This window comes from Neltuma alba, unplaced genomic scaffold, assembly GCF_004799145.2.
Source record: "Neltuma alba isolate B1F8T4 unplaced genomic scaffold, ASM479914v2 tig00013100_pilon, whole genome shotgun sequence".
Lineage (NCBI taxonomy): Eukaryota > Viridiplantae > Streptophyta > Magnoliopsida > Fabales > Fabaceae > Neltuma > Neltuma alba.
Genome location: NW_021637424.1, coordinates 25,666 through 37,312, shown reverse-complemented (window position 1 = coordinate 37,312; position 11,647 = coordinate 25,666). Strand labels below are relative to the sequence as shown.

The window sequence follows — 11,647 nt, the reverse complement described above, 5'->3', positions numbered from 1 at the left end:
TATTTCTCCAAAGGTCCCAAACAAGAAATAAGATTGCTAAGTAATACTCTCCAGTCCTTAATATAAGACACATTTAACTAATTTGATTAGATTAAGAAAGTTAGGTAGTTATTTATTATGAGAAAAGTGACACATTTTTCTTAAAACTATAATCATCTTTCTTAATACCTTATCTCCCTCTTCCACTTGATTATGGTTGAGATAGTATTTATAGGGGTAATTTAGAGAACATTGATAAATATGAAAAATGAGTCTCATATTTAGAATAAAATCAACTCAAGAATTGGGTTTTATATTAAGGACCGGAGGAGTATATATATATATATATATATATATATATATAGAATTAGATATAATTACTTCTTACAATTCAAGACAACATTAATGATTGTTCAAACATTATAGTTACATAAAAGCCAACGATTGGATTGATATCTTAGAAGAGTAGACACAATCATAAACACAAACTGAGCAAAATAGCAAGAAAAGATGAGGGCAAACAAGAGTCTTCTTTCTCCACTCTGCTCAAGTACTCAGGTATAGTCAGAAAGGGGTAAAAGGGAAAAGGAAAAAAATTAACAAACATGTAAGAAGATGGTCCCAGCAGACAGACACCTGTACAACATAAACACTCTCTCTCACTCCTCATTCTACCCTGTGGTTATGGTATATCGCATATCCTTGAATGGCCACATTGAATGAAAAAACTCTTCATTATATAGAGGCGTTCTCTAATCTGATTCTTCTCAGGTTCAGGGAGGAAAAAGGAACAATTTTGAAGGGACAAACTTGGTAGATATATAATATTGAATAATTACTCGTTTTTGGGTGCAAAGGCAAGTCATATGGTTGTCACTATTCCTACCCCTCAGTTGTATCTGGTGCTTGGTTCTCGGCCTCTTCTGCCTTCTTTTCTGCTTCAGATGAACCAGAAATATCCTTCATGGAATCAATTTCCATGCTAGTAGAGCGGCTCTTTCGATTCCTTCGGTCCTGAAAATGATTAAAATTTGATCAATAAATAACATTACGCTTGATGAGCAGGTTAACTGCCACAAATGCATACATAGTTCAAATTCATGTTCTGAAATACTCTGGCTAATACACAACATTGTCTGTTGCCTTCAACATAACTACTACATATAAGGGAAACATCTGGAACTCTAGAGGCATTTCAATAGTGAACAATGATACTCCCAGCTCTTCATATTATATTCTTCCAGTCCTAAATATAAGACCCTTATACATACTATAAAAAGAGTCTTATATTTAGGACTGAAGGAGTAACATGGCAACCTGAATATTATGCATCATGAAGCTACAGTAGAAACATATTCCCAACAACATAGCATGACTTTAGAAGCACAAGATAAATCTTCTCCATCTATAACTTAAATCGTGAGTGCATGAAACATATTGACTGCAATCTGCGTAGAAAGTAAACACGTATGGAAAAATAATGCAGATTATCAAAATATGATCTTTCCCCAAAAAGATTTTATCCATTATTTGAATAATTCTAGACGATGGTAGGTCAGACTGCATATATATACAAGAAGATACTGACAAAAATGCACATAACATCTAAAAGTCGCAGAACTTCTAAACACAGATTCAGGGTTGCCAAGTAAACAATAAAAGTCATATATGAGGCAACAAGATAGTAGTGGAAGTTGGCCAAAAAAAAAAAACAAAGAGAAAATGATAGTAGTGGAAACCTCTCGGAAGGGATATTCATCAGCTTCAAGCATCCTCACAACCTGACCCATTTTGGGTCTCTTGTCTGCATCAGGATCAACACACCTAAGTGCAACCAGAAGGGCACGCTTTAAAGCTCGTGTTGGTGGTTTAACTTCAAGGCTTGGATCAATAACCTCGTCAGCTCTTCTTGTCCCCACCATCATCTTGAGCCATTCAACAAGATTAACCTGTCATGAAGAAAAATGAAATGCTCTTTACTTATGGTACGGGCATCGATCATATTGGTCAAGGACCATTAGGAACCATAAAGCATAAGCTTCAAAGCAAAGAGACCCCATGAATAGTTTATCGTAATCTCTAATGCATCTCTTTACGCAAAAGCCATTGGGGCCTGAAGTGAGAACAACACAAAAGTTCGCCATATCTTGTATCGATACCTAAGTACTTAACTAATTTCAGTTAAGAGAATAGGACACGTGACGCAGGAAGCACCAAACACTAGACCATTTGATCATAGATTATCCAGTACCATGTCAAGGGTCACTCAAAATTCAAGCTTAAACTAGCAAGTGGAGTCCCAAGAATAATTATATCATAGTCTCAGTAGTTAGAATTGGCAAGCTAGTTGTAAGAGTTCATGAGAATCTAGTACCTCATTTGCAGGTCGCCCATAGTCTACAGGGTCCCTTCCAGTGACTGCTTCCAAGAGGAGGACACCAAAGCTGTAAATGTCACTCTTCTCATTTAATAAACCAGTATTAGCATACTCTGGTGCCACATAACTGAAATTCAGAACAGAAGTAACAAGTGAATTTCCAAATTTCCAACTCCTTTGGTTAAGTATAAGGAAAGAGCATGAAATATTCTGGATACCCAAATGTTCCCATTACTCTAGTAGTTATGTGGCTTTCTCCTGAATCCAAAAGTTTGGCCAATCCAAAGTCAGAAACTTTTGCATTAAACTCATCATCAATTAATATGTTGCTAGACTTGATATCACGGTGAACAACTTTTGGTTCAATTGCTTCATGCAAGTAAGCAAGCCTGCCACCAATCACTGAAATATATTAGCTTCCACTATTGAAAAAGTCCACTTGAGAATGATAAAGTCTCCCAGACAGAGAATATTGGTGACAAATTTGAAATATTTTTGGGGGGGGGGGGACTTAATCCAAACTCCGTGGCTAGACTAGGGGGCTTAATAAGGTAGTCCAATGGGAAAGAGAAATATATCATTATCCTGTTGAAGAGGCAAGACAATTATGTGCTAAAATGGATCCCAAATATGCAAATATATAAAGGATATATCCTAAAATCACCACGAAACAGGAACAGAATGGAATGTCAAAATTATATATTTGGACATGCAAAATATGGTAATGATAATGATGATCATCAGCATAAAACAAGAGGTAAAGCAAATTGTTCATGATTATCACCGCTGAAAGGTGATGAAGAGCCAAACCAAGTAATGGACAATTGAAAATGCTACCATGGCCATAAGTTTGAGTTGCAAGTTGAACTCACGCTTTGGCAGTGCCAAGTACAACTTTCATGCGGGCCTCCCATGTAAGAATTCCATGTTGGCGCAAAGCCCCATGTAACCATTGTTCTAAGTTGCCGTTATTTACATATTCATAAACCAAAAGCCTGCACATCAGTAATGAAATAGATGAGAAGTTATTAAAAAGAAAAAAGAAAAAGTTTGAACTATTATTGAGCACAAAAGAGGTAGTATGATGGTCTAAAACCCATACCTTCAACAAGAGTACATGAAAGATAGTGTTCGCAAGCATTCAAAAAATGAAATGACAATTTTGTGAAATGATATCATACCTGTGCACTCCTTCAATGCAGTATCCAAGCAAGCGTACAAGATTTTTATGTCGTACATGGCCTATAGCTTCCACTTCTACCCTGAATTCTTTCTCCGCTTGTCCCCTATAAACTCAATTTGGAATGGAATTACAGAGAAAGATTAAACAATATCATTGTTTAGATGAAAGAAAACGTCAACGAGTGTCACAAGACAAAATCAGGTACCAGTGATACTTTAAAGCATCCTTACAAGTTATTAAGAATTTTCTTCACCGCCACCTCAGTTCCATTGATCAGTCTGCCCTTGTAAACAACACCATATCCACCCTCACCTAGCACATTTTCAGCTGAGAAACGATTTGTTGCTAGCTCCAGATCCCTAAGTGTAAACCAATGGCCCCATCCAAGATGAGAAACTTCTGGCAAGCCAACTAAAGGAGATGCAGTCACAAGCCCTCCATATGATAATGCAGATTGCTTCTTTCCAGTCCCAGAGCTTCCTTCTTCTCCTGACAGGGAACTAAATCCTCTCTCATGATGATAAATTGAGCTGCATTGACTGATATTGTCATGATCACTGGCTTTGCTCATACCTAGGTGGACAACCATCTTATCTGAATTCTTATCAGTTGCTTTGTCATTCACGGGAATAAATACGCTTTCTGGGTGATCATGAGAACTCTGCACCCCAACTTTGTCCACCTTAATATCTTTCGAGATATTTGGTATTTGGGATAAAGAATACCTGTCCAGAGATTTTCTAGATTTTCTCCGAAACATCACCCATATGGATAATATACAAAGAATCAATATTATAAACGCGCCTACACAGATCCCAATTAAAATCCATAATTTCACACCCAAAACCTTCTTAGACAATTCCGCTTTTAAAGACATACTGAATGCTGCAAGTTGATCAACTCGTCCTCCAAGTTCTTCTGCAACGAGAATCAAGGTTTTCCCGCCCGAATAGAAAAACAATGTATTCCTTTCACACAAGGCTTGGAAAAACACATCTGACCAGGCTAATTTACAGCTTCGGTTGCTGCAATGAAATCACAATATCAAATAAACACAAACCAACTACAGCAAGTCAACTGATCACCAATTGCAGTTTTGTTGTGATTAGAGATTATTCGAGATTGAGAACATCTAATTTAAGCTTATCTGAAACAGTTTTATATTTTTGTTTCTTTAAAGTAATTAAGTATTGCAATGGACAGTGTATGCGACAAAATTAAGGAAAATTGTAGGAATCCAGCTGTTCCAAGACAACAGGAAAGGTAATAAATTAAACATTTAGCAAATCAGAAACCCATTTGCGTCTAATTCACCCTAATAAGAAAAGGCACATTAAATTCTAAATCTCTTCGCAAAGCAAAGACCAAACCATTAATCCATTATTTCTAAATTCTAATCACAAATACAAATCTGGCAGAAAAGTAAAACCCAGGAAGCATCACTTACGATCCAAGCAAAGGAAAGAGAAAGGGAGATAGGAATTGCCCAAAAAAGTTGTCCGGTAAGACAAAGCAATGGCAATAGTATTTACCTTTACGTTGATCTAGGCTAGCCTCCTTGATCTACCACCTTTAGCACCCACAGAAGCAAGAGAGTGCGTTTCTTTTGAATAGACAAAGACTCAATGAGCATAGATAGACGCAGGTACACTGAAGGGAACACAAACAAACCCTACAAAACCCAGATGCCGCAAGAGATTAAATTGTCCAAGAGCAGCAAATAAGTGGGGATCGAAAGTTGAAACCGCTAGTGGGCCAAAACGAACTGTGGGTGTGATTTGAAGGAAATGGACAGGAATGCGAGACAAAAATCTAATTTTCTAGGAAAAATGCAGAGGAAGAGAGGGAAGGAGTAGGGAAGGCTAGGTTTTGGAGAGCAGAAAAAGCAAAGGTGGGTAAAATGGTTGGTGGGTATGGGTGCTTGAGGGAAGAGAGAGGGACCTCTTGCGAGCTGGAAAGGAAGCTTAGTTTGTAATGGAGGAAAGCAGATAGAGAAAGAGAGTGAGTGAGAGAGAGAGAGAGAGAAACAGTAAAGAGAAAGCAAAAATAAAAGAAAGAGTAGAGGCATTTATAGCTGGGATCAAAACCAGAAATGTACTGAATAAGCAACCCAATAGTAAAGAGCGAAGTGAGCCTTCAAAGCATGCATAGTTTAGAAGTTAGCTACTATTTCAGAACTTTATCATAAATTTTTCTACTAGAAATATAATGCACATTTTTTAACAACGAAAAATATTTTTTATTGAATTTTTTAATGAAAAAGGTAAAAATATAATAAATAATTTTAATGACAAAATATCATTAAATAATTATTTACTTCTTTATCAAATTTATTTTTATTTTTGATAAACTTAAAATAAATTTATTTATTTATTTATAAGGAAATGACTTTTTTTAATGTAACTTAAGAGGCAAGATCACAGAGGCAGCATTGCATGAAAACAACCAAAAGCAATCAGTTAATTCTGGCTTTGCCGTCATGACTCGAGTGACGACCTTTAAATAATTATTTTTTTTCTGTAGGATTTGACTGTAATTTCTTTATAAAATACTCTTCACACAGTAAAGCATCACATAGTATATCTGAGTTTAATGTCTCATTTTACAAATATTATATCTCTCATCCCTTAATCTTTGAACTCAACAGAGGACTATCATCTATCATTATCAATTGGATTCCTAAGCTTATATAAAATTAGCATATGGTTATTTGAATATTATGTCTTATGTAAGTAATTTCTCTAACTTTTTAAACTATCTTAAGATAGATTTTTAAGTTTATATACAGTAAGTTTATGATGTTAATCTGTCCACTCCTTTATTAACATTGTATGATATATTTGTTCATGACCTAAATTTTAGAGAGGTTTTTTGCCAAAATTTTAGAGAGATTATTTGTAAATAGTATTTCCAAGATTTAAAGTTGAATAGATGACACACACAAAAAAAAGTTTAGAGGCAGTCAATAAATTTGTACATGATTAATTCTTGTGATTATTGATTAAAAAATAGAAATGTTAGTTGGTTTTTGAGATTATACAAATTAAGTAATTCCAAAAGAGGTATTAAACAGGTTTAACTTAATTTGATATCATTATTTTCATTAAAAATAAAAAATGTGTTATATTGTATTGCAGTATAGCTATCACATATTGTGTGGGGTGTGCAAATATATAAAAGCTTTTGTTAGAGAGAGAGAGAGAGAGAGAGAGAGGGTCAACGTCAATCCAACAAGAAGGGCTCTAAATCTAGCTTGCTGATGTTTACTTCCCAAACTGTCCTTTTGGCATAAAAAGGAAAGGTATTTATTTTTGGGCCCAAAAAAATTCATTTATCAAAATCAAACATATTTTATATTGAAAAACATATTACAATTTGTAGAATAAGTATTACAAACCATCATCACTTGTGGATGAATAGCAAGGTTGATTACATATTTTATATTTTTATACTGATTAAAATTACCCACATCACAGCCCTCTGTTGGTAACAAAAAAAAAATAGAATTCCACTCCATTATTGGAAAATTTTTTATTTGCATTTGTTCCAAATAAAAACATATTATGGGAAAAAAGAAAGAAAATAAGAAAAGCAAGACTATGTGTGGTGCTTGTATTTAAGAGTTCACATTCTCAAAATCTTTAATGTAAAGTGTGGGTAAATTATGGAAAAAGAAACTAAATATTACTAATTAAAAAATATAAATTATAAATAATATTACTCATGTCATATCCAAGTAACAAGTAAACATGCACGAAAAAATGTCACGCAGAATAGGAAATAATTAAAATACTCCATAAATGCATAAGTAATAATAAGATTTTAAGATATATAAAAACAAGAGAAAAAAATTAATTATGTCATGCTTACTATAATAGTCCAAAATGCGTACAATTGAGACATAATATCTCATTTCCATGTCAAAAACTAATAACTATTCATTACTATGTTGTCATTTAAGATGCCGTATGATAAGTCAAAGATAAGTCAAAGAAAAAACATATACGTAGCCGTAGGTGTCATATGTTTTTGTACGAAATTTATTTAATAAATATATGATGGTTGTATGATTTTTCAATAGTAACATAAACATGAGCATTTAAATTTATTCCTAAGCTCCTATTTCTTTGGATGTTAACATTTTAACCAATTAATATTAATAGTAATAATATTAATAAAAAAAGAATAAATTTATTCATCACCAATGTTTAAGTTACCTGGTTCAACCACCAAAAACAATGTTCAAGTTACCCTACATTCATATAAATAATTTTGTTTATTTGTGAGATATGCTCATTTGGAGTCATTTTTCTTTCAAAATAATACGATCAAAGTATCTTTTATATTTTTATTCTAATAATAATTAAAAAAATTAATACCGTACTATGTAAATGGTAAATAATAAAAATATTTTGATCAAAATAGTTGTAACTCTAAAAAATTTAATCTAATAGGTTTTGAATTTCAAAAAATATAATATTAAAATAATTAAGTGAGCAGTTTTCTTAGTTCTCAATGATTTATTCATCAAATTTTATTGGCAGAAATACGAGGTATGCATGTCTAGCTTATATTTTAAATTTAAAGCAATGAGGATTTTTTCTATAGATAATCGATGAGTATCCTTTGAGTTGAGATGTATGATCTAAGCCTAATTACTTAAACTTTTATTGAAATAAAAAAAAATTTGTGAACGAGGAGGGTAATCATGTCATGGTGAAAAGAATGGAGGGTATTTATGTCAACACAATTAGACTAAGCCAAATGTTAAAACTTAAGAGCATTAGAGAGAGAAAATAAAAATGGAAATGACAATTATAGAATAAAGAAGTGATGTCTTTTTCTGAGAATAATAATTATGAGCTTTGCATTGGGGGCCACAAAAGGAAAAGCCACCAATGAAGGAACAGACATATCTTTGATTTGAAGCATCAATCTTGACCCCTTAGACAAATCCTCTGCAACTTTCTCTTCTTTTTTTTTTTTTTCCTTTTTCATTTATATATATATACACATATATACTTAATTATATTTTACAAGCTTTAATTTTACTAATTATCTACAGACATACATGCATCTAGACTTATGTGTCTCTAATTTATTTTTATTTTAAAAAGTGTAAACACATGTTATGGTAATTTTATTGAAATCTTTTGCCTTATCTGATAGATTGAGTTTTTATGTTTTTTTTTAATTTTCTCATGGAAAAAAGAAAAGAAGATTATCTGATATATCATATATGCACTTCAAAGGTCAGTCTCATTCTCATGTGATTTACACTTATAATTATAGGGATAATATTCAATTTTTTTAAATTTTATATGTTAGTTAAAAAATTAATTTTGATACTAAATATAAGATTTTAATTTAATTTTTAATATTTCTTATTTTTTTTAAATCAATTTATCTACTTATAAAACTCATACATAATGATATTACATAGAGATATTTTATAAAAATTATGTCATATTTATTAGAATTAAATAATCTATTTAATCTTGTCAGTTCAAGACCTTGGACCAACTACTGTGGGTTTCAATTATCTGCATATGATATTATTGTCATTTTTTAAAATGTTGAATTAAAAAAGGTAAAAGAAAAATGATATTTGACCTTAAAATGGATTGAATGAGATGAGAATGAATGATCAGAGAAGTTCAGAACCTTAGCTGCAAGCCTGCAATCATGCCCTTCACATGCATCATGTGCCTGTCACGTGTTTAAACAGCTTTTTCCTTCCCCTCCTAACAATTTTAATCCCTCAAATTAATTGTATAAAATTATTCATACACCAAATTCAAATTTTTTTTTTAAAATAAGAGTAGTATATCCACGTAGTTTCAAATTGATAAATATATTACTTCGTGTTCTTGATATAAAAACTCGTTTAACTTTTATTTTAGTCTTAAATATAAGACTCCTATCTATTTTATCTCTCATATTCTCTTTTTCTAATATAGCCCTTATAATTATGGTAGTTCTAATCAATACACTTGATCGGCAATAATATTTTAAGAAAAACAACACCTACTTATTACAAATAACTAACTTAACTAATTTTTTAATCTACTCAAATTAGTTAACTAATTTCTATATTAAAAACCAAAAGTTGTATCATTTATCTGGCAAACATGAGGTCTCAGCTCTTAAGTTTGAGTTCGTGTGAAGTTAGAAACAATTTTAGGAGAGCTATCTAAGTGAACTTGATAATATTCGAATATGGCCTAACCAAATAACTTGGTTAAAAAAAAAAGAACATTTACTTTATATAAGCGGCAAATTCTGGATCTTTAAGAATAAATAATTTCTTAAATTGGGTTCTTATTACTAATTTGTTAATCAACGAACCAGGCCTTTTATTATTATATTTCTTTTGTGCTAAATAGAAAACTTATTTTATTATATAATTTATATTATAAAATAAGTTTTACAGTAATATACAATATAAAAAACAGAGCTAAATAACTAAGCTTATCTATGAAGAAAAATTGTTGAGATTAGTAAAAAAAAATTATAATTCTTTATGATCATTAGGTAATGATATACCTGACACACAAATCTAAATATTTAAAATTAACGTGATTAAATTCGACCGTGAGACTTTTTAAAAAAATATTAAAAAAATTTCACATGCTGCGGCGCCAGCCTGCCCACTCACATAGTGGCCGTAGTTAACGGCTATTTTGTTTAAAGTAGTCTTAATTATATTATATAAAACTTTTCAAACTTATTTTTTTAATATTAATTCCATTCTTCAAAATATTTACACCTTTTTGGAGTCAACAAAAGCGTTACTCAATTTTCCACACAAGCTCTGCCTCTTTATTTCTTTATTTGCATTTATTTCATTAAGTATTCACTATAATAAAATACTGCATGCAATCTTAAGAGACAGTTCTGCTCGATTTGTTTTTAATTTTGGTCATATTATTAGAGTTTTCGCTGTGTTTTTCTAATTATTAGTTCCATAATTCCGTTTACATGATTGTTTTCAAATTATTATTTTTAATTGTTGTCTTTTAAATTTACATGTATGCGTTGGAATAAAAATATGAATACACATAATTTAACTTGTTAAGACCAAATAACCAAAATTCAGTCATAAATATAAAAGTTAATCGAAAGGTATTTTTATCGTAGCTCTAAGTACAATAATTTAATATCATTTGTCTACCATACATATTAATTATGTTTCCAAACTAACCTTATAATTAGATTATATATGATGTATAATTATGTTAATTTTACTCCAATATAATTATTAATAGGATTATTATTTTAAGAAAATCAACACATGATTTTTTTACGAATAACTATTTAATCATTTTTTTAATATTGTGACTTACTTATTTAGAATATGCATTTAGGGCAAAAACATATTAATTTATTAAAAAAATTATAAGTTTATAAAATTAAATAAAAGGCAATAATTCAAAATAAAGTTTAAAATAAGCTTCTTCATTGGCCTTCCCCTGATCCAGTCTTACCATTCTTAGTTCCCTGACCTCCCCCTCTTCATTCCAGAATGATGTGACTTTTCCTTTGCCTTTTTCTTTTTCTTTTGTTTTTTTTTTTTCAAATGGAAGCTGGATGTCATTAACTTAAAAACAGAAAATTACATCAGAAGACCAACCTAAGAGTCTTCACCATCTTCCGCCTCTTGGTTAGTTACAAGGTGGAGGGTAATAAGAATGTAAAATTTCTCCGTAATATTACGGGCAAGTTTGGCCAAATAATCAGCCATACTGAGAGCCTCCTTGTGAATATGATAAAGCATAATCTGCCTGCATTGACATTCTAATCCCATCAACTAATCTTTAAAAACCTTTTTCTTTAATGAATGGGAAGATCGAAAAGTTGGAAGAAGAAAGAATTTTTGGTTTTATTTATTTGAACAAATATAGAACCAGAATGGATGGTTTTATGTCTGTTACCGGTTTTCCACCTGAATTGAGACCAATTATTCAAATAAGTTAGGCTTCTTTGGACTTTTAATTACATGTTTATCAAAAAAAGATTTAGATGTCATTTCACATCAAATTTTTTCTTTCGTTCTTTTTTCCCTAATCATAATGATTTCAATCCAAATTCATACTGTTAACATTAAA

At 31.3% G+C, this 11,647-nt stretch overlaps 1 protein-coding gene across 1 annotated transcript; it reads right to left on the bottom strand.

Moving 5' to 3' along the window:
* Positions 1–391: 391 nt before the first annotated feature.
* Positions 392–4,536, bottom strand: LOC114734439 (probable receptor-like protein kinase At2g42960). The gene is made up of 7 exons (XM_028922069.1): positions 3,770–4,536; positions 3,538–3,642; positions 3,229–3,351; positions 2,575–2,745; positions 2,354–2,483; positions 1,719–1,928; positions 392–993 (listed from the first exon to the last, which is right to left on the bottom strand). The coding sequence occupies exons 1-7, from the start codon at positions 4,414–4,416 to the stop codon at positions 862–864; spliced, it is 1,518 nt and encodes a 505-aa protein (XP_028777902.1). The 5' UTR covers positions 4,417–4,536; the 3' UTR covers positions 392–861.
* Between the last annotated feature and the right edge of the window lie 7,111 nt (positions 4,537–11,647).

Coding starts and splice junctions, on each gene's coding strand:
- LOC114734439 (XM_028922069.1), bottom strand. CDS start 4,416: ATGTCTTTAAAAGCGGAATTGTCTAAGAAGGTTTTGGGTGTGAAATTA. Junction 3,352..3,537: donor TGCATTGAAGGAGTGCACAG/GTATGATATCAT, acceptor ACTGATGTGCAG/GCTTTTGGTTTATGAATATG. Junction 1,929..2,353: donor ATGGGCGACCTGCAAATGAG/GTACTAGATTCT, acceptor TCTTCATGACAG/GTTAATCTTGTTGAATGGCT.